Source organism: Lacerta agilis, chromosome 8, assembly GCF_009819535.1.
Source record: "Lacerta agilis isolate rLacAgi1 chromosome 8, rLacAgi1.pri, whole genome shotgun sequence".
NCBI lineage: Eukaryota > Metazoa > Chordata > Lepidosauria > Squamata > Lacertidae > Lacerta > Lacerta agilis.
In genome coordinates, this window is record NC_046319.1 from 78,425,139 (window position 1) to 78,448,540 (window position 23,402).

Below are 23,402 nucleotides of genomic sequence, written 5' to 3' on the forward strand. Positions count from 1 at the left end.
TCAAATCCGAAACTTGACAGCTATGGACTAAACATCAGGAAGAACTTTCTGACAGTAAGAGCAGTTAATGAAAAAGAGGTGCAAGAATGAAATATCTTGGGGAAATCACTTTGGATTTTCCGATTAGAGATGGGGGAGTGTTCTCATTTGAAGGCAAATCCAACACCAGGAAGAACTTTCTGACGGACTCTCCTTCCTCGGAGGCTTTTAAGCAGAGGCTGGATATCCATCTGTCATGGATGCTTCAACTGAGATTCCTGCTTTGCAGGGGTTTGGACTGAATGACCTCCTGGGTCCCTTGCAACTCTGCAGTCCTAACTCCCAGCTCCCTTAATTTACAGTTCCCAGAATCAGCTGACTGTCTAAAGTGGCGCTATAGTGCTTTAAAATTATGGTGCGAACACAATCCAAATATTAGCCCACCTATTTCTGGTCCAGATCAGGTAGCCAGTCCAGGATGTCCTCACCACTGCCAGCTGGAATACGGCCCTCGGCTTTTGGTACCTGGATGCTGATAAACTTACAACCACCATCCCTGACCTTGAAGAGGGAGAGCCCCATAGCTCAGTGCTACAGTCTTAGTTACAGTCTTCATCGCCTACAGACAGCCACCCAATCTCAAACAGCTCCTCACCCACAATAATACAACAACAGGACTCAACATGGACACTGGTACCAGAGCCTGCAATAAACCCAGATGCCACATAAACCCGGACAACACCATTACTGGCCCCAACAACATCAAACATACCATCTCAGGACTATTTAATTGCTCATCTTCCAACATTGTGTATGCAATCAAATGCCAACAGTGCCCTTCAGCTCTCTATATTGGACAAACAGGCCAAACCCTACGCCAAGGGATAAATGGACATAAATCTGATATCAGGAATCACAAGACAGAGAAACCAGTAGGAGAACACTTCAATCTCCCAGGACATTCTATAAAAGATCTCAAAGTAGCTGTCTTAATACAAAGAAATTTCAGAAATAGACTGGAAAGAGAAGTGGCTGAATTGCAACTAATCACCAAACTTAAAACCATGGAGAAACCTGGTCTGAACAAAGACATTGGATTCTTATCTCATTATACATGACAAAGCTATCTTTAGCCATCTCACCCCTTGCCTTTCCCTGTAAGACCAATTGCAGCCGTTAAGAGTCTAAGAGTCGTCAACAGGTTTTCCACACCTATCAGCTGATCACCCATTCCCACCACCCTTCTGAGTAATACCCCTCCCCACTCCCTCACTATATTTAAGGGTCTGGTGACTTCCATTTCAGTGTATCTGAAGAAGTGTGCATGCACACGAAAGCTCATACCAAGAACAAACTCAGTTGGTCTCTAAGGTGCTACTGGAAAGAATTTTCTATTTTGCTACAGTCTTGCTATGCCCTCTCCTGAAACCAGGGGCACCAACTATAGGGGGCTCTGGGTGCCCAAGCACCCACAAAAAAAATTGTTGTGGGTGCTCGGCACCCACACCGCAGGGTCCCCACGCAACTTCCTAGGTCTAGCAAGGTTTCGGAACCAGACCTCCGGTGGTACTGGAAGTCAGAGTCCGAGGACACACGTGACGTCACGCACACTGGGCCCCCATAAGCTGGGGCCCAAGTCGGCTCCCCTGCCTGAAACCTTGGACAGCCAGTGCAGACAACACTAAATTAGTTGGGCCAATGGTCTGGCGCAGGATAAGACCACTTCCTATAGGTTTGCTCTTGTAAGGGTGACACTGCGCCTTTCCTAGGTCAGGAGAAATGGGCATTCACCTCCGATACTTGCTAAACCTCTCCTTTGCCCCGTTAAGTATTGGATGTGCTGAAAAAAATCCACCGGCCAAGGATTAGCAAGACCCCACCTAGCTCACTTTCTCTGAGTTTGTGTGAATGCAGCCAGGCCCATCTCTGCTGGGTTGTTGGGATTTCCAAGGCCTCGGTCGCCATCTTCTTCGTCTGAAGACTGCTGTTTGGTTGTGCTGCTTTGGCGGAGGCAGGAAGCGGTTGCTAGGAGAGAAAACAAAACATCCAATCAGAGGCCGGGGTGGGAAAACTTCCCCAGGGCCACATTCCCTTACAGGCAACCTTTCAGGGGCCACATGCCAGAGGCAGGAAGGTCCAGAGGCGAAAGTGGGTGAAACAACTGCAGTCGTACCTTGGAAGTCGAACAGACAGGGGCGTAGCAAGGGGGGGCGGGCCGCCCCATGTTCCATAATGGAGGGGGTGACAAATTATCAAGGAACATTTTTTTTTTTTTGAAAATGCCTGCTCTGAAGGTCTTATCTTACTATACTAGGGATTATATAGCTATATATAAAATTTCATGCATATCGGTTAATATCTTGACCCTCTTCCACCAAAATAGCTGTTCACTTGGCTGTTTCCCTACGTCGTGAAGGCTGAAATTTCAGTTCAGGGAACACTTACTGCTCCCAACCCTAACCCTGTGGAAAGCCACCTAATTAGACTTTAATTTGATTTTGAGATGTTTTTAAGAGGTAATTTAATTATTATTTGATTTTATACCAATGTTATGTATCTGATGTTAGCCACCCTGAGCCCGACTTTAGCCAGGGAGGGTGGGATATAAATAAAAGGTTTTTTATTATTATTACTTGTTATTATTCCTTTGTAAGAAAATATGAAATAACGTAAAACCATTTTTGCGGGGGGGGGGATCAATGTGGGGGGTTGACAAGAAATTTTCCGCACCGGGTACCACCTGACCTTCCCATGCCTCGGGGGGGGGGGTGACAATTTTTTTTTTGCCTAGGCATACCAATTTAGCTTGCTACGCCCCTGCTAACAGAATCCGTTCCGAAAGTCTGTTCGACTTCCAAAACGTTCGGAAACCAAAGCGTGGCTTCTGCAGCCAATCGGAAGCTGCGGAAGCTCCGTCAGACGTTCGGCTTCCAAAAGAACGTTCAAAAACCAGAACAGTCACTTCCGGGTTTCAATTGTTGCTGATTTGTTCGGGAGCCAAGGCGTTCAAGGTCCCAGGTACGGCTGTAATGTGAAATTTTACTCTCATACAGCAGACTTGTTTCTACATGGATTCCCTCTCTGTCCTATATCCAGGCAAGCAAGAATGATTACCAGAGACTCAGGATGCAATCGAACCAGCCAAAGAGACCCAAGGAGGTGCAAAGCAGGGCTGGTTATCTGGGGAGAGCACTAAGAGCCAGGCAGAGATTTGGGGCAGAGATTTGGGGCAGAGACAAGAAAAGGCTCCAACGAGCTGTAAGAATTGCAGAAAGGGTAATTGGTGTTAGCTTGCCTTCAATAGAGACAATTTACGCTACCTGAGTTAGGAAGAGAGCAGAGAGAATTGTAGCAGATCCTTTACATCCCGGTCACCATCTGCTTAATTTACTTCCATCTGGACGTCGCTACAGGACTTCATATACAAAATCGGCCAGGCACAAGAATAGTTTTTCCCCTTGTGCCATTAAATTGTTAAATTCGTAGTTGTTTAGCTGAAGGGGAGGTAAATTATGGGTGGGGTTTCTTTGCTTCTTTGTATTGTGAGAGGAACAGTGTCTGTATGTTTACATTGCAATGTAGCCGAAACAAATTCCAAGTACAGTGGTACCTCGCTAGACGAATGCCTCGCTAGACGAAAAACTCGCTAGACGAAAGGCATTCACTAACGAAAGGGTGACTCGCAAGACGAATTTCCCTATGGGCTTGCCTCGCAAGACGAAAATTTCAATGCATTCCTATGGGAATTAAATTCCTATGCATTCCTATGCATTCCTATGGTCGTGCTTCGCAAGACGAATTTTTCGCAATACGAAACGACTCGCAGAACGAATTAATTTCGTCTTGCGAGGCACCACTGTATGTTGGAAAATGTATACTTGGCCAATAATATTGTTTTACAGATTACAAATCCTGTAGTACTTTGTGACCTTATCTGCAACTGTGCTGTTTAGCCTGTTCCCCCCGCCTCCCAGTTTTCTTTGTTAATAGTGTTTTATAGACTGTAATTGTTCCACTCATGATTTGCTGATCATTCTGTTTGACCCGTGTTGTATTTGTGATGTTCTATTACACTGTTGTTACTTACTGGTTGAAAGCCGCTTTGCGATTCATGTGAATGAAAGGCAGCACAGAAATGTAATAGATCAAATCTTAAAACGCAATTGTATGTAATTTGGATTATAAACGTTAAGGTTGGGCAGTCTGCAGTTTTGTTGAACTGGAATACAATTGTTGAGTAACAAGTGTAACTTTCTACATGGAAAAAAGAATAAAATATTGTTATTATTAAAAGAAATATAATAAATCAAATCCATAAAATAAAATAAAACTCACTTCCCAGGAAACTCTGGGGGTTGTAGCTATGTGGGGGGGGGGAATAAGGGGCCTCCTAAGAACTCTTAGCACCCTTAAACTACAGTTCCCAGGAAACCATGACTGTTTAAAGAGGCATTATAGCAGGCATAGGCAAACTCTGGCCCTTTAGATGTTTGAGACTACAATTCCCATCGTCCCTGACCATTGGTCCTGTTAGCTAGGGATGATGGGAATTGTAGTCCCAAACATCTGGAGGGCCAGAGTTTGCCTATGGCTGCATTATAGTGTTTTAAACATATGGTGCACAGGTGGCCATAGTTTGCAATTATTTCATTTTTCTGGTGCCCTACAGATGTTGTTGGACAACAACACCCATTGGCCCTAGCCAGCATGACCGATAACCAGATTGCTTTGCATCCCAAAACATCTGGAGAGAAGCAGGTCAGGGAAAGCTCTGCGAGAACAACCAGTTATATCACAAACAAATTGCTAGCCATTCGCTGCCTCTGCTGGCTGGAACGAGAAGCACAAAAGCACAGAAACAGGAGGGTAGGTGGGCCCTGGAGCATGCGAGGGTCTCTAGCTCTCCGGAGGACTCACCTGATCCTTGCTGTTGCGGGAGAAGATGCTGAAGGATTTGCGCCCTGCGTCCTTCCGCTCAAAAGGCGCCGGGGAGCGGCAGGGGGGAGTCAGAGCGGAATGCTTCCTGAAAGGGAAGGGGAGAGAGGGGAGCGGTCGGAACGCTTTGGTCAATTGTACATTGAAAGCACGTGACTTCACCCAAAGAATCATGGGAAGTGTAGTTCTGGGAACTGTAGCTCTGCAGGGGGGGAATACTCTAGAGTTCCCAGGATTCTTTGGCGGAAAAACCATGCGCTTTCAATGTGTTTCCAACCGCCTCTTCAAGTTGGGCAAGTGGCCCCCACAGATGAAGGGAGAACGTGACCAGGCAGGATTGAACAGTTGATATGCTGGGAGTTCAAATCCTGCTTTCGGCAGGGGTCGGATGCGTCACCCTGTTCCCTGCAGGGAACCTGCACACAAGCCAAGCAGGATTAAGCCCTCTGTTTTCCAGCTGCAGGATCCAGCTGCATTCCTACCTGAAAACACGCACAGGACATCAGGCATGGATGAGGGAAGTAGGTGTGGTCTAGGGGAAATGGCGCCATGGGCAAAATGAGGAGGTCTGGTGGGGCTCATTTAGCCTGTGGGTGAGAGTTCCCACCAGCCCACTTTGCAGGCAAGAACCCTCATATCTGAATCTGATATTTATTGGTTCACATCTGTACCTTGCCCTTTCATCCAAAGAGAACCCAGTACGTACAACTAGCACATGAGTAGGCAAACTAAGGCCTGGGGGGCCGGATCCGGCCCAATCGCCTTCTCAATCCGGCCCTCGGACGGTCCAGGAATCAGCGTGTTTTTTACATGAGTAGAACATGTCCTTTTATTTAAAATGCATCTCTGGTTTATTTGTGGGGCCTGCCTGGTGTTTTTACATGAGTAGAATATGCGCTTTTATTTAAAATGCATCTCCAGGTTATTTGTGGGGCATAGGAATTCGTTCGTATTTTCTTTTTCAAAATATAGTCCAGCCCCCCACAAGGTCTGAGGGACAGACAGTCGACCAGCCCCCTGCTGAAAAAGTTTGCGGATCCTGAACTAGCAAAACATTACAAACATACAACAAACTATAAGAATACCAAAACATGCTTCTGCATCTTTGCATATGACAAAGTCTTCTTATCATCAACATCACCCCCACCATAGCTCCTTCCTCCCGCCCTCCATGGAAAGACCCACTTGCAACCCCACCTTTGGGGGCGTTTTCTGCCGCTGCTCCTTCTCCTCTGAGTTTTCACAGCCGGGGTCCATGGGTCTCCCGGGAAGCGCCCTAGATCGGAGAACGGACTGGAATTTCCTCTGGGAGAAACGGGAGCAGGGCTTGTAGGAGCTGCGTTGGGAGAAAACAAGTGTATTTCGTTCCGTTTATGGGTTGTTTCCCATGAACACAGTTCTGGGCAACTCAACAGGCAGATTAAGCATGCTAGGTCCCCAAAGTAGGGGGCAACAGTCTTCGTAACCATTTGGGCGCCATTTTTAATCAAGATGGCGGACCAAAACATCGCTTCTGGGTGACTTTGTGTGTGTGTTTTGGGGCGAGGTGGGTCCAAACTCATGAATCACATTTGTAAAAAAACCCCACAATATTTCCTGGGAGCACCAGGCATTTCCACCTAGAGTTATATAAAATTAATAAAAACATTTAAAGAATAACTACTTCAAATCTAATATAGACTGGGTTAGAGCCCTCCAGTCACAGGGATTGTTGGCAGAGAAAAGTCTCGAGCAGACACCGAAAACAGACTAGAAACGATGTCTGCCTGATAATACAGTGGGAGGGAGTTCCAATCGGTAGGAGCCACCAGACTTAAAGGCGTGAATCCTGTATCGTATGGGGCAGACTTCATGGTGAGCTTCTCTCCCGCAAGAAAGCAGTGACCATTTGTGTACACATAAGGGGTGAGTTTTATATGCCTGTTGTCTTTGTCCATGGAGTTTTCTTGGCAGGGATACTGGAGTGGCTTGCCAGTTCCTTCTCCAGGTGGATCACGTTTGGTCCAAACTCTCCACTATGACCTGTCCATCTTGACCTGTCCATAGCTTCCCTGAGTAATTCAAGCCCCTTCGCCACGACAAGGCAGTGAGAGATTTCACTTTCTTGGGTTCCATGATCACTGCAGATGGTGACAGCAGTCACGAAATTAGAAGACGCCTGCTTCTTGGGAGAAAAGCAATGACAAACCTAGACAGCATCTTAAAAAGCAAAGACATCACCTTGCCGACAAAGGTCCGTATAGTTAAAGCTATGGTTTTCCCAGTAGTGATGTATGGAAGTGAGAGCTGGACCATAAAGAAGGCTGATTGCTGAATAATTTTGAATTATGGTGCTGGAGGAGACTCTTGAGAGTCCCATGGACTGCAAGAAGATCAAACCTATCCATTCTTAAAGAAATCAGCCGCGAGTGCTCACTAGAAGGACAGATCCTGAAGTTGAGGCTCTAGTACTTTGGCCACCTCATGAGAAGAGAAGACTCCCTAGAAAAGACCCTGGTGTTGGGAAAGGTGGAGGGCACAAGGAGAAGGGGACGACAGAGGATGAGATGGTTGGACAGTGTTCTCAAAGCTACTAACATGAGTTTGGCCAAACTGCGAGAGGCAGTTCAAGATAGGCGTGCCTGGCGTGCTCTGGTCCATGGGGTCACGAAGAGTCGGACACGACTGAACGACTGAACAACAACAACAAGGGGTGAGTTCACATAAGTACACGTAAGGGGATGCGGGTGACGCTGTGGGTTAAACCACAGAGCCTAGGGCTTGCTGATCAGAAGGTCGGCGGTTCAAATCCCCACAATGACGGGGTGAGCTCCCGTTGCTCGGTCCCAGCTCCTGCCCACCTAGCAGTTTGAAAGCATGTCAAAAGTGCAAGTAGATAAATAGGTACCGCTCCGGCGGGAAGGTAAACGGCGTTTCCATGCGCTACTCTGGTTCGCCAGAAGCGGCTTAGTCATGCTGGCCACATGACCCGGAAGCTGTACGCCGGCTCCCTCGGCCAGTAAAGCGAGATGAGCGCCGCAACCCCAGAGTTGGACACAACTGGACGTAAAGGTCAGGGGTCCCTTTACCTTTAAGGGGTGAATTCAGTATCCAAATATTTATGCTTTCTGCACGTGCTGTAGAGGGAAGTGAGGGGCAGGTGGGGTTCGTCAACCTGAGAAGGTAGGCCATCTAGGAAAAGGAAAACTCTGAACTTAACCATCTGCTACCTTGAGAAGAAAAGGCTCAGGAGCAAACCCTACACAAATCGGGAGTGAGGTCCCTAAGACAGTTGGGTGGTGCCTTGTACATCTCCTTCCGGCAATCCCTGCAGCTGTTGCCAAACGTCTTGGTCTGCTTTCATATCATACCATATCAGTGTCATCTGGGCACCCCAGGACCTCAACACACACTGCCCAGTTTTGCGCCCCAGGGAAGTCACTTTGGTGCCGCAAACGCAGCTGTTTGAACTTCACCCCTGGAGGCGCACTCCATTGCCTCTCGAGACAGACGGATGCCAACTTGACGAAGGAAGACAGGCGAGGCAACCGAGCTCCAGCTTCTTAAACGCAAGCCTTCCTTCTTAAAACAAACGCTGATGTAACGATTTAATGAAACAGCCGATTCAGAAATCCGTGGCTGATCCATCGTGGCCAGCCTTTCAAACAATTAATCCACACGTTAGATTCGCATGCAGCCAGCTGTGGCACAGTAGTGAATTTTGAAGCTCGGAAGCTGAAACACCAGGAATCAAAAATTGCAGGCAGCTTTGCTAGCTGTAGTAAAAGCACACACCACCGACTACCAGTTTACATTTGCACAGAGCCATAGAATTCCAGGTAACTGAGCCCTGCATGCAACAAGCACCTCTTTAAGCAAGGTGTGTGTCACGATATCATTACCTTGCGAGGTACCCACATCCGCCGGTCGATCGAACAGGGGCACAGCATCCCCAAAGGGATCCGAGTTTGCTGGATCCAAGGATGACCTCCTGGGCAGTGGGGAACAGCAGAAAAAGGATGGGATGAGTGATTTCTCAGGTTTTCAAATTTAATTTAATATATTTATAAACCACTTTTTAAAGAGGCGGGGGAAACTCTCCACCTGGCAAGCAAGCAGGCGGTAGAAACGAGGAGGGAGAGGAGCAGCGGTGGGGGAAACATGTTGGCCTTTCCATTTGACCAGCCCCCCCCCCCCACAAACACACCTGCCGTACACAATACACCTGGCGCAGCTGATCACCAGAACCTGCACAGAAATGGGCGCTGAGCTATGAAAAAGGGGTTGTCTGATGTAAGAAGAGCAGTGAGGATACTGAACCACCAAGGGAAGGGGTCTTCCCCAAGAGCTCCCTGCAACCCTTTGAGCTGGCACTGGGTCCCAATCCAAATGGGCGGTGCTCCAAGGGAGGCTGGAGTCCAAGCCCTATGAAGGCTAGACAAGCCCAGCTGGTTCCAGAGGTTACGGGAATCCCAACATGGGGAAAGACTTTAGCTGTGGATGCAGATGTTTCAATCCTAAATAAAGTTGGAGTTCTCATTACAAAATACACTGAAATAAATATAATTAAGAACTCTGGCCGGAAATTTCAACCAAAACGATGCGTTTACTCGTGAGTAAATACAAATATAGTATCTCAATCCTGTTAAGCATTACAGTCTTAAATGAAGAAATAGTTTGACATTGGAAAATCCCTTGAAAGTCTTTTAGAAGTTGATGTAAAGGCTTCTACGATGCATGTTCAGATGTATAATGAGACAACTGGAGACCAGGACAGGGCCCCGTTTCGGCGTAGACGCCTTCCTCAGCTGGCAATATCAAATAATATTAGATAGTACGGAGTACATCAAGTTTCAGTAATTAAGATTTTACAAAGATCATTATTAGACAGCATCAAGCGAATTATATCAAGGTTTCAAATCAAGGTTTTAAAGTATCATTCACTAAATAAAATTTAATAAAGGTCATCATTCAGCAACATCAAAAGAATTACAAAAGGTTTTTTTTTGTCTATTTATTAGAATGATACTTTAAAACCTTTTGTGATTCTTTTGATGTTGCTGAATGATGTTTCAATCCTGGCGTCTCCAGGTGATCTCCAGGAGAACCCTGCCTGAAACACCTGGAAAGCAGCTGCCAGTCAGTGTAGACACTACTGAACCAGATGGACCAGTGGTCCCACTTTGCGTAAGGCAGTTTCCTATGTTCCGATTGTACCTCTTCTTGGCTGAAAGTTCAGTAGCCCCGGCCACATCATCGGAGGCCTTCCTCTTGGACTTGAAAGATGCTTTCAGAGTCCTGTTACCAGGGAAGCCTGTGGGTTAAGGGAGAATCTTTTCAAGAGGACAAGCATTTGGACAATTCGGTTTATTTCTGTTGTCCAAAATGGGACACAGAACACACACACACACACACACCTGTGAATGTGCAACTAGCCTTCTTTACAAGCCACGCAAAGTAATACCAAATACTCTGCAAGTCAAGCTAAGTGAGAATCAATCAATGGCTGATTCAAAATCAGTATCAATGAAGTTATTTATCCAGCACCACAGTAGCCTCCCCAAATCTCCCTGTGGATTTAAGCCAGGATCTATCCACATCTTGTGCCCCTCTTTGTGCCCCAACTGGACCAGGCTAGAAGGCTGGAACACCTTCAGCTCAATCCGGATAACTGGACTCACACCTGCACTAACTCCAGAGGTTCAATAAACGCTGTAGCTACATTAACTTGAAACAGTTCTTCTTTATTTCTACAAGCTACAATATATATATATACAGATTATACAGCCTGTGTGGCTAAGTTCCTTCCACACATCTTATCTACAGCAGAGATAGAATAGAATAGACTAGACAAGAGAAGTTAAATAGGGAGATCAAAGACTCAGTTCCCCCCCCCCTTCTCTCTGACCACAAGTCATACGATTCTCACAAAGGGAGGGGTGAAATGCTAACACTCCCATGAGACCCACTCAACTCTAATAAGAATCTAAATCAGCCTTTCTCAAACTTGGGTCACCCAGATGTTGTTAGACTACAAATCATAGTCCAACAACATCTGGGGACCCAAGCTTGAGAAAGGCAACTCTAAATCTCCCCAGTGGAGAACAAAGGGGGGAGGGGAGCAAATGCAGCTGTTGGTTTAAAAAAAATGCTCCACTCCAGAAGCAGCTGCCTTCTTCACAGTAACCCAAGAGAACTTCAAGAATCAATCTGTTGCCAGCTAGTTGCCCACCAGCAGACTCGAAAGCTCTCTCCATCAGCTGAGCGCTCTAGAAAATTAATTGCTTCAATTTGGTTCATGGCCATCTCCCTTCTCCCCAATCCTAAGCCCCCATTACAGATAGGGAATAAATTTGATTCAGTTCTCATTTAAAGGCGAACTGACTTAATTTGCACTTTCTGAAGGACTGTTTTCCCTCAGGACCTGGGCCTCCTCTGTGAACTGATCTGCTGCAGGCTGGATCGTCCTCCTGCCACCGAATGGCGACAGGAATTTAGGGGGCTTTCCCCTGGGCATGGTGCCCAGTAGCTGTGCTTGGCATCATGCCCAGGGCACGGATAAATGCCTGGCCTGCAGGGCCTTTTTGGCCTCTTGCTCGCCACGCCGGTTCTGAAACACTTCGAAATTTGCACTTCTCTGAATTTTGTGCTACAGTTTCCCGTGGAGTAATGTGTAAAAAAAAAACCATATAGAGTACCGAAGCATGTGTATAAAAATGTTCAGATTAACAAAAATAAAACACACATGAATGTGTTATTTCAGGGGAAATGTGTATATTAGACGACATTGAATCCTGATGAATTTTCATGAGGAGTTCAGAAAATTGCAAACTGGTAGGGAAGGCTATTGACGGTGTTATACGAATTTTAAGGTCTTAGATATATAATAAATGTTCATAAGTGTACCAAGCAAACACGTACATGAATGCATAGGCCACGTGTCTGAGGCAGCGCGGGAGGACAGCCCTGAAACCATTTTGACTCCCAAGCTGACCAAGTTTTTCTCTGCAAGGAGGGAGGCGGTGAAAGAAACCTTCCCATTGTCTCAGGAATTAAGAAATTACCACCTCAAGGGAATGGCCAGACTACCAGGAAAGGCAATCAGATAAGGCATTATCAGATAACCTGGCAGGCAGGAGATAAACTCAGATTTCTGCTGTAGACCACCTCTTCTGCGATGTATGTATGATGTTTCTGGGGGTGGTCTTGGGCTACACCCCTTCTGTGATGTCTCTATGATGTATGTCTTGAGCTCCAGGGCAGGGAATTTCAAAATGTCTATATAAGGGCAGGCACACCTGTTGTGTATTGATTCAAGGGTTGTCATATCTGTATTACTATTGTCTGTATTCACATTAGGGGAAAGTAACTGCCTTCCTGTTCCAGAAGGAACAGTTACTATTGGTTCATTCAAGTTGCTGCATTTGGATCCTCAGTCTTATTGGTTCCCACCAAAAGGCAGCTTTGTGATTGCTTGAGATTGTTCCCTCCAAAATGTATCCTCTACTGTCCCTATAAATGTAGCATCCCTCTCCTCAGTTCCCCAGTCTTGTTTGTCTGAATAAAGAGTGTTACATGAAGAAGCTGTCTCCTGCCTGCTCTGTCAGAGCTGAAATCACTTGCTGAATCACGATCCCCACGTTACAACAACACCTTTGTTCTGGGTCCTCCTCCCTCCTGCGTGTAGGGGCAGCACCCTGTTGCAACAGCATTAATAAAGATCAGGCTTACTAGCTGCTTTGCTTCTCAATATTCTTTGGCTGGCCTCTGTTATTTTCTCCTACCTACAAAGGACTCTATAAGGGCAGATTTCTGTTTATAACAACGGCTAGTAGCCACAATGGCTTCTTTTCTGCCTCCACAACTGAGGGCAGCAAATGCTTCTGAATGCCAGTTGCTGGAAACCACAGGAGCAGAAATGGCTCTTGTGTCTGGGTCGACCTTGTTGGCTTTTCCGCAAGCATCTGGTTGGCCACTGTGAGAACAGGATGCTGGACTAAACGGGCCATTGGCCTGATCTGCAGCAGACTCTTCTTGTGTTCTTAAGTTGGAAATGTGGAGAACTGAGCTCAAGGGAAGAAGAAGAAGAAGAAGAAGAAGAAGGAACCCAAGAAACTGAAATTGAAGAGGCTGTCCACTCACCCTCGCGAATCTCCTGGGAAGGAGCAGCGCCAGGGGCTCGGCCCGTCTTGAACTTGCTCAGGGCTTCGGTGACGATGTCTGAAGGGAAGAAAGAGAGGCAGAGAAGAGTTTAAAAGCTTGAGAGAAAGAGAAACAGGGCTGAAATGTTGCAGGGACATTTCAGGAAACCGGGACAAGGTGGTGAGGCGGGAACACCATAGCAGAAAGAAGCCTGGGCAAAGGAGGCCCAGAAATTGAACTCAGGCCTAGGCATCGAGAAAGCCTGGCTTGGTTATGGAAGTGGTCTAGTTTTTTCAGCAGGATACAATTTTGACTGCGCCAATCTCATCTTGATAATCAAAAGCTGTTTTAATTAAAAAAAAAAAACCAACAATTTTTCAGATTTGTTGATTTGGTACCCTCTGAAAAACTTAAGATGAAAAAAGAAAAAGAAAACTCAGCCTCCCTCACAGCCACCTTCTCCCCCCACCCTCCATTTTTAAATTTGTATACCATCTTTCTATCTTACAATACTCAAGGCAGTTTACAAGCCAAAGAAACAAAAAATGTATCTTATTTTTCACTTCATAAGACGCACCTTTTTCCTCCTAAAAAGTAAGGGGAAATATCTGTGCGTCTTATGGAGCGAATGGTGGTCCCTGGAGCTGAATTGCCCAGGGGCCAAAAGTAGATCCTGCTTTTTATTTTACAAAGAGAAAAGGGGGTGTTGAAAGGACACCACTCAGCATCTGATCAGCAAGAGATCGGGGAGAGAGATAAGAGTCCCGGCTCCCTTTCGGCCTGCCCCCTTGCCCAGGCCTCCTTTGTTGAACGTGCTGCAGAGGGAGGTTGTTTCCCCAGCGACATGTGACTGGCTGATTAGATTATCTGTCTGGAAACAGTAGAAACGGCGCCCTTTCCTTAAGATTTTTCAGAAATGTGAGTTGAACCCCATAAAAACGGGGCTTTTCCTCTTTGCTTTTCCCCCTTTGCAAAAAAAGCTGCAAAACCTTTAGCTGTTCCTCAAAAAAACAGGGGTTTTCCCTTTGCAAAAAAAGCTGCAAAACTTTTAGCTGATCCTAAAAAAAAAAAAAAAACAGGGCTTTTAGAGGAGGAAAACCAGGGGAAAAAATCTAAAAACGAGGTGCGCCCTATGGTCCGGTGCGCCCTATGGAGCGAAAAATACAGTACATCTTATAACAATCTGATCCAATACAAAAATGTGATAATAAAACAGAACTTTAAAATAAGCAACCTACATCAAAAAAGTAACATTCAACAATCATTAGGATAGTATAAAATAATAATATCAACATAAAAAAGTTAAACAGAAATCCACTCTCAACAGTTACAATAAATAATTTCTAATAATAATTCAATAAAACAATGACAAGCCACAGTACGTAAAATAACAATACAACACAAATTGTATAAAGATGTTCCCCTGCCTCTCCAAAGAATTCTTCAAAAGCAAAGTCACTACCCTCGCAACAAGGGCGGAGAACGTTTTAATCTCAAGAACGTATTAATTTCAGGATAACTTTTCAGGGGCCACATGCTACTGGGGGGCGGGACAAGAGCCGATTATTATTATTATTATTATTATTATTATTATTATTATTATTATTATTATTAATTTTATATCCCACTATTCCTCCCAAAGGGCTCAAAACAAGTGATAAAGCAATAAAAAACATCTTAAAAACAATTCCAATACAGGTGAAATTCTGATAAAAGGTGTGTCATGGACAAAAGTCCCTCGGAAGACATAGCATTTCAAGTACAGTGGGCAGGCTCTGTTAAATGTGCAGCATAGTCGGGCTGTGGAGGAAGCCTACTGGCTAGCGCCCGTGACATCACCCAACAGAATTCTGCATTTCACCAACCAGAGAGAAATTTGGAAGTGCCCCTGATTCCAAACGATCGTCCAAGAAGATCTGGGTTTGGTCTTGTATACTCACTGCCCATGCTCCGTTGCCTCCTCCTCCTCCTCCTCCTCCCTTCGACGTGCTTTTCTCCAGCGTCTTCTGGGCCTGGTGGGGACAGCCTCTTGGTTTCTGCATCTGAGCAGGCAGCTTGGACTTTTTCCAGGAGAAGCTCAGGAATTGTGCCTGGACACAAGGGAAAATGGAGAGGGGAAATCAAGAGGGCATTGCAATAATCGAATCCGGAAGTTACCAGAGCATGGAGTACTGTGGGCCAAGCCATCTCTATCTGTGGGATGGAACATAAGCAGTCAAATACAACATTTCCTGTTTGCCCAGCGTGACGTTGGTCCAGCCAGGAGGACTTTCTGTCTCACCTGGTCTGGAGCATCCTGCGTGTGACCAGGTAGATGGGCCTGGCCCTGGCAGACTCCATAAACTAAGGGACTAGTCACCCAGTCACCCCACCCCCTTCTCTCACTTCTTCTTCGTTTTATAGCATCTTGATGTTTTTGCTGTCTGCTGGCTCTCAGCCAGCAGCACATGGGCTCAATCCCCATATGGGATAAACCCACACTCTCTTCTGTAACTACGAGCTAAAGCCTGCCTTCAGGATCACACTGTGGACTGAATGTGAGCAAACGTCTTATTACTTTTAAGAGAAGACTATTGTGTCTTTATTCTTTTTGAGAGGGAACAAAGGGGATTTACCAGGAACTAATCCAATCTGGACATACCAGACTGGATTGCTTAACTCAAGAGATTCAAACGAATCTGCCAACTAACTTCCTGCAATGTACAGGGGAATGCACTCTGCTACCAGCTCACTAGCCTGAGTGAGGAAGGATAATATCTAATCCATATATCCTCTCCCACTATCCACAACATTCCCACACTATCCAAGAGGGGTCACAACTGGCGGACCAACTGGAGCCGGAAACAGGCATGCCACCTGTTCTCCATGTGAGGGCATAACAGCAGTTCCAGAGGGAACCTGCTTCTTTTCTCCCCTGGGTTTCCATTTGCTTGTTCCTGCCCAGTGGCCAAGGGTATCAGCTCCCCGCCACCCCAATTCATTCCCTTGCTTGCAAGTTTCTCACTAGTGGAGTTGTCAGGTTGGCTCTGCTGTCCCACCTCCATCCAGCAGAGGGCAGCATGCATATTTTAGTTAGTACACAAGCTCAGCACCGCTCGTTTTTTTCAACAACCCTGTCATTTTAGACACCGTACACTAGGGGTCACACAAAACATTCACTTCGAGCTACACACACATTCACACACACTTCACTTCAGCAGTACAATTTGGCAGGGAGTAGTCATTTTGTTGGCAATCTGAAATCGATATTCTAGGGCTGCCAAACATCCAGGATTTCCTAGACATAGCCGGGATTCGGCTGTTGGAAGCAGTGTCTGGGCGGAAATTGCTTTAACACCCAGGAAAATCTGGGTGTATGGCAACCCATGTCAGAAGTGTTGAATTTTTTGGGGGGTGAATTTCCTTTAAAATAGCCCAGAAACTTCAATGGGGGGCGGGGGTTGCAAAAAAATATATCTCAAGAATAAAATCTCACACGGCACAGTATTTAGAAAACCTCCCTATGTTACTATCAGTTAAGCTGATTTTTAGCATCGCATCAACTGACCTATTGCACCATCAGTAGAAACATCATGCGGTTCCTTTAAAAACGGGGGAAAGGAGCAAATTTTGAGACTGTGCAGATGAGCCTGTCGGACTTACCGATCTCCGCCGCGTGGCTGATCAAAGCGTGGACCACGGCTGCCTGCCTCTGCAGCTGCTCCTCAGCTCTGCCATCCAGCTGGCTGCAAACCTCGTTGGGGAAGAGGGTGGGGGCAAAGATGACCGCCAGGTTGGCCAAGTCCATTTTGTTCTGGGCACACCTGGGGGATTACGAGGGAGGAGGCAAGAGATTAGCAAGGGAGAAAGGGAGCCCCCTCAACCAGGAATTGGGGGATGGTACCTCTGTCCACATACCAGCAAGATCAAAATGTAACCTGGCACGGAGAATTCCAGCTATAGCGCAAGCTGCTAGTCCTCATGGCTGGGGTGTACAGGGTTTTAGGGGGAGGGTAGCATCTCTGGCGGGGGGCACATCATGCTCCTTCTAGGGTAGTTTGTCCACCTTTGCTCCCCACCCTGCACTCAGTTTTCACCCGGGGCTCCCAGAAGCTGTCACCATGCAAAAGTGGCCATATCCTACAATTGGGTTTGACTGGCCTGTTAAACCAGTTGAGGGTAGGCTATGGGTCTCAAACCCTCAAGAGTTGGGGGCTTCCCCTTCAGCAATGGATTCAAACTACAAGAAAGAAGGTTCCACCTAAACATTAGGAAGAACTTTCTGACAGTAAGAGCTGTTGGACAGTGGGATTTGCTGCCAAGGAGTGTGGTGGTGTCTCCTTCTTTGGAGGTCTTTAAGTGGAGGCTTGACAGCCATCTGTCAGGAATGCTTTGATGGTGTTTCCTGCTTGGCAGGGGGTTGGACGGGATGGCCCTGGTGGCCTCTTCCAACTCTAGGATTCTATGAAAAACAGGCTCTGGCAGATTGAGCAGATGAGACCAAGAGTGGATCCAAGATGGCGGCTTCTGCACGTGCTGCAGAGGGAAGTGAGGGGCAGGTGGGTCTCATCAACCTGGGAAGGTAGTCCATCTAGGAGAAGGAAAACTCTGATCCTCAACCTCTGCTGCCTTGTGGGATATCTTTGGGAGGAGAAAAGGCTAAGGGGTAAACCCTACACAAATCCAGAATGAGGTCCCTAAGGCCTCCTTCCGGCAACTCCTGCAGTCAAACTGTTGCCAAACGTCTTGCTCTGCTTTCCTTTGGACCACATCAGTGAGGCCGAGAGGGGGGTCTTGTCGACCGGACAGCCCAGGACTTCCATACACATGGCCCAGGCCTGCACCCTGGCACTTCATGCTGCTAACACAGCGGTTTTATTTCACCCCGCAGAAGTGCACTCCATTGTCTCTCGAGACAGATGGTTGCCAACAAACAGTCCTCTGAGATTTATGAACCACGCCACACAGTAAAGGTCTCTGAGCAGTCTGCCCTGAAACACCATACAGGAAAGAAAAGTCTATCTTAAGTTCTTTCTCCCCCCACTGCCAGAAGAGGGTGGGTGGGTGTGTACCTGTTGTAATTGCACTGTAATAAGCAAAAATCTGCCCTTATTCCCTTATGGGGTACACAAGAGCCCTTGCAAAGTCCTTTGCAGATTCTCCATTGGTAGGAGTAAAAAAACAGAGGCCAACCGGAGAAGTTTCAGAAGCAAAGCAGTTAGTAAGCTCGATCTTTATTGAAGCTGTTGCAACAGCGGTGTTTTTCATGGAAAAAGACCCAGAACAATGCCAGCATGCTCTTATAAAGACATTTCAAAATCCCTCCTGGAGTCTAGCCCACCCCCCAGAAACATCATCCAATCACAGAAGAGGTGTAACCCAAGACACACACACACCCCCAAGATACATCAGAGCTACACCACAAAATGGGAGGGTCAGAGGAGGGAACTTGGGAATTTCCCACAGCTGTGGCATCTCTCCTTGACCCCTCCCAGACAGACATTTCTGAACAAAATAAAAAATAAAAAATTCCTTCCAGTAGCACCTTAGAGACCAACTAAGTTTGTTCTTGGTATGAGCTTTCGTGTGCATGCACACTTCTTCACATTTCTGCAAAACAAAAGGTTTCCTGCCCTGGCTGGTAGGGCTAATGGCTGTTCCTTTGTGAGGGAAATGGCCCATCCTCAGGCAGAGACTTCTCACCTCTTCCCTGCAGATGAGAACACTTGGCCAGCTAGGAGTCAAAATGGAGCGAGGCCTGTCTTCCTGTGCTGTTTTCAGACACGTGTAACATTAATAACAATTATTATATATATGAAAGACCTTAAATTTCTTACAACATATTCTGGACTAACGTTTATGAAGAATTGAAGAAATTATTGAAGTGTACATTCAAGAAAAAACCAGAATTATTTCTTCTAAGTATAGTGCCAGATGAGTTAAAAAAAAACAAAAAGAACATTAGTACTGTATGGAATAACAGCGGCTAGAACAGTGTTTTTCAACCTTTTTTGGGCAAAGGCACACTTGTTTCATGAAAAAAATCACGAGGCACACCACCATTAGAAAATGTTAAAAAATTTAACTCTGTGCCTATATTGACTATACAGTGGTGCCCCGCTAGACGAAAATAATTCGTTCTGCGAAAATTTTCGTCTAGCGGGTTTTTCGTCTTGCGGAGCGGCAATGACAGCCGCGCTCCGCAAAACGGAAAAAAAAAAAAGACGAAAATTTTTCGTCTTGCGAGGCAGCCCCATAGACTTTTTCGTCTTGCGGGGCAGCCTTCCGCTAGACGAATGCCTTCGTCTAGCGAGTTTTTCGTCTTGCGAGGCATTCGTCTAGCGGGGTACCACTGTATATAAAGTAATTTTCCCACGGCACACCAGGCAACATCTCACGGCACACTAGTGTGTCGCGGAACAGTGGTGGAAAAACACTGGGCTAGAATATTAGTAGCCAGGAATTGGAAGAATAAGACTTTACCAAATATGACTGACTGGCAAAATTTGATGTTAGAGTATCTACAGCTAGCAATAAATACGGGAAGGGTAAGAGAGCAGTCAAAGCAAAAAGTCCACAATGAATGGAAGTTATTTAAGGAATACATGGAGAATAATGGTATAGGAAGATTCCTCATAGCAGAAATAGACTGAACCAGATGATAAATTAAGTAAGAGTTAATAAAGAGATAAAAAGGAATAAAAAGAAAAACTTATAATTGTGCGATAAATATCGATAAAGAACAACAGAAACAGCGAGCTTAATTGGAAGTCTTTTTTATATTAACATTAGAATGTTTTAATTTGTGGAAATTATGTTACAAATTTTGTTTTCGATTTTTGTATTGGATTGTTTTCTTAGTAATATTGTAAATATCATTAGTTTGTTTTCTTTCTTTCTTTCTTTCTTTCTTTCTTTCTTTCTTTCTTTCTTTCTTTTCTCTTCTTTTTTGTTATGTCTTATTGTATTTAATTCTCAATGTTGTGGTGTTTGTTAGATGTCTGAGTGTTTTTTAAAATAATAAAGCTATAAAAAATAACAATAAAAAAATAAATTTCTTACAACAGCACACAAGCATCAAATGTGGTCAGTTTCCCGATGACAAAAAAAGAACGAAACAAAGCTGAGATCAAGCTTCTAGCCCTCAAGCCTGCAAAAGCTATGTATCAAACTGCGCTGGACAATGGGGAGCAGGAAAGGGTAAAGCTTGGAGTGCCTAGGTGGTCTGGTTGTCGGCTGAGAACGAGGACAAACCTTGGGCAGGAATTAAGGGCACAAACTGGTCCTTCCCCATTGACCCACCTGGAAGCCACATCCTGCAGGAACCTGAAGAAATAGCGGAGGAGGTGGGTGCTCCTTTGGGGCAGCAGGGAGGTGAGCAGGAGAGTCAGCGGGCCCGGGTCGCCGTCCTCTTGCTGCTGGACCTGGCACAAAGGCCCCTGGATCCCAGCTGGGATCAGGGGCTCAGGCAGCTCCCTCAGGAACTGCTTCACCAAGGTGGCCACGTCGCACGGGAGAGCCATCGCCAAGCAGCGCTCGCCAGCCTCCAGCCGGGCCTGGAAAGGATGCAAAACGTGAAGGAGGGGAGGAGGCGAACCTTCAGGGAAGCAGCTTCCTTGGTCTACTTCCCCAGCAAGAGGATCTGGAAGGCACAACACTCTGGAGCTGGTGGTGCAATGGTCTGGGTTCAAAAGGGGTCAAAGGCCCACTATTATTTCTGAAGCTGGGTCCCGCTCTCCAGAGAGTAGCAGATCAATGCACCTGGCTCACTCATGTCCCCTTATTCCAATGGTTCTACTCTGAGCAGGACTAGCATTGCACGCAACACGGTAAAAGCAAATCATTACAGTGGTACCTCGGGTTAAGAACTTAATTCATTCTGGAGGTCTGTTCTTAACCTGAAACTGTTCTTAACCTGAGGTACCACTTTAGCTAATGGGGCCTCCCGCTGCCGCCACGCCACTGGCACACATTTTCTGTTCTCATCCTGAGGTAAAGTTCTTAACCTGAGGTACTATTTCTGGGTTAGTGGAGTCTGTAACCTGAAGCGTCTGTAACCTGAAGCGTCAGTAACCCGAGGTACCACTGTATTTCCTAATAAATAAATAAATAAATAAATAATAATAATAATAATAATAATAATTTATTTGTGCCCCACCCATCTGGCTGGGTTTCCCCAGCCACTCTGGGCGGCTTCCAACAGAGATTAAAATACAGTGGGACCTCGACTTATGAGCTCCTCGACGTACGCCGTTTTCGACTTCCGAAACACTTCCGGGAGGAAAAAATGGCCGCCACTTCTGAATTTTTCGACCTACGAAGGGAAAGCGGCGGCGCGATACCTTGACCTACGAGTTTTTTAATGCAGTTTTCTCAACCTACGATTTTTCCCCCTCCGGAGATAGCATCTTTCGAGTTACGAAAATTTCGACCTATGAGGGCACCTTCGGAACGCATTAACGTCACTGTACATGAAAATATCGCACATTAAAAACTTCCCTGAACAGGGCTGCCTTCAGATGTCTTTTGAATGTAAGGTAGTTGTTTATCTCTTTGACATCTGAAGGGAGGGTATTCCACAGGGCAGGTGCCACTACCGAGAAGGCCCTCTGCCTGGTTCCCTGTGGCTTTGCTTCTCGTAGTGAGGGAACCGACAGAAGGCCCTCGGCACTGGATCTCAGTGTCCAGGCAGAACGATGGGGGTGGAGACGCTCCTTCAGGTCTACTGGGCCGAGACCGTTTAGGGCTTTAAAGGTCAACACCAACACTTTGAATTGTGCTCGGAAACGTACTGGGAGCCAATGTAGGTATTTCAGGACCGGTGTTATGTGGTCTCGGCGGCCGCCCCCAGTCACCAGTCTGGCAGCCGCATTCTGGATTAGTTGTAATTTCCAGGTAACCTTCAAAGGTAGCCCCACAGAGAGCGCATTGCAGTAGTCCAAGCGGGAGATAACCAGAGCATGCACCACTCTGGCAAGACAGTCCGCAGGCAGGTAGGGTCTCAGCCTGCGTACCAGATGGAGCTGGTAGACAGCTGCCCTGTATACAGAATTGACCTGCGCCTCCATGGACATTAAACCCAAATCTATTTTACCTTGCACCCTCACCTCACCCCGAAATGGTTTGTTGGTTAAGAACCGCATAATAGATCCTATCCACTCCTTCTAGGATTATTTTAAACTCTCCCCTTTTCCTCCCACGTAGGAGAGCGAGCAAGTTCATAAGACCAAAAAAATAAATAAAACGAAAATGTTTTACTGGCAAGGAGATTACTCAAGTTCCCCTCTCCTTGAGCAAATCTCTCCTGATAGGGATGTCAGCAAATCTGCTGCTCACCGCCAGTGTCATCAGGAGGAAGGAGAGGCCTGGCATTCTGGAGGTGCCAGAAGCTGAGAACATGATGAAAGGTAAATTTTGGGGGACACACAACCTCTAGCTCAGGGGCCAGCAAAGCTTTTCAGCAGGGGGCCAGTCCACTGTCCTTCAGACTTTGTGGGGGGCCGGAGTATATTTTGAAAGAGAGGGAAAAAGAACAAATTCCTATGCCCCACAAATAACCGAGAGATGCATTTTAAATAAAAGCACACATTCTACTCATGTAAAAACACCAGGCAGACCCCACAAATAACCCAGAGATGCGTTTTAAATAAAAGGACACATTCTACTCATGTAAAAACACGCTGATTCCCGGACCGTCCGCAGGCCGGATTGAGAAGGCGATTAGCTTTCTATCCAGAGAAAGACAGGTTTTATACTTACTAAACAATGTCACTAGAAATACAGCCTCCCAGGTGGCTAAATTTCTTTTTTTTAGCTTTTAAGCATCGCAACATTTTAATTGATTGTATCGATATGGGGCTATCTGTTTAGCTCCATTCCATTGTGGGTTATGTTTTTCCTTTTTTTCTTTCCTTCGGAGGTTTTTTAAATTCTGTACAAATGTATTTTTTTTCTGACTGACGGTCGAATTAAAGAATGTATGTATGTAGAAGGCGATTGGGCCGGATCCAGCCCCCGGGCCTTTGTTTTCCCACGCGTGCTCTAGTTCCTGCACATCTACAGCTCTGAATGTTACCTTCAAGGCTTTGATACGAGTCATGGATCCGCATTTCCGGAAGAGGCCTTCCACATGAAGGTGGGGTCGCAGCAGCTCGCAGGCGTCCACAAGGAACCTTGGGTTGAAATACAAAGAGGCCGCAATGAAGCAGCATGGCGTCTTTGGAGAGGGGCTGTTTATTATAACGGGGGACGACTACTTATGGAACGAGAGGGAGTCAACAGATAAAGGCGGGGGCTGAAATTCTGTTACAGGTTTGGGGCGAGGTCAGTCTGGATGACGTCCCTGTGATCCTGTACCTGTGAGGTTAGACTGCGCAAGAGGAAACCTT

The 23,402-nt window shown here is 46.2% G+C and overlaps 1 protein-coding gene across 1 annotated transcript in view; it reads right to left on the bottom strand.

Annotated features, from left to right (window-relative positions):
- The window catches only part of LOC117051803, a 35,362-nt gene that overhangs the window by 3,118 nt on the left and 8,842 nt on the right, over positions 1-23,402 (bottom strand). The window contains exons 3-12 of the mRNA XM_033158480.1: positions 23,090-23,186; positions 20,317-20,570; positions 16,678-16,838; positions 14,976-15,125; positions 13,036-13,113; positions 10,111-10,207; positions 8,796-8,884; positions 6,112-6,250; positions 4,897-5,002; positions 1,860-2,004 (exon numbers count right to left, since the gene is read on the bottom strand). Coding sequence (XP_033014371.1) covers positions 1,860-2,004; positions 4,897-5,002; positions 6,112-6,250; positions 8,796-8,884; positions 10,111-10,207; positions 13,036-13,113; positions 14,976-15,125; positions 16,678-16,838; positions 20,317-20,570; positions 23,090-23,186 — 1,316 coding nt within the window. The remainder of the gene's footprint in view (positions 1-1,859; positions 2,005-4,896; positions 5,003-6,111; positions 6,251-8,795; positions 8,885-10,110; positions 10,208-13,035; positions 13,114-14,975; positions 15,126-16,677; positions 16,839-20,316; positions 20,571-23,089; positions 23,187-23,402) is intronic.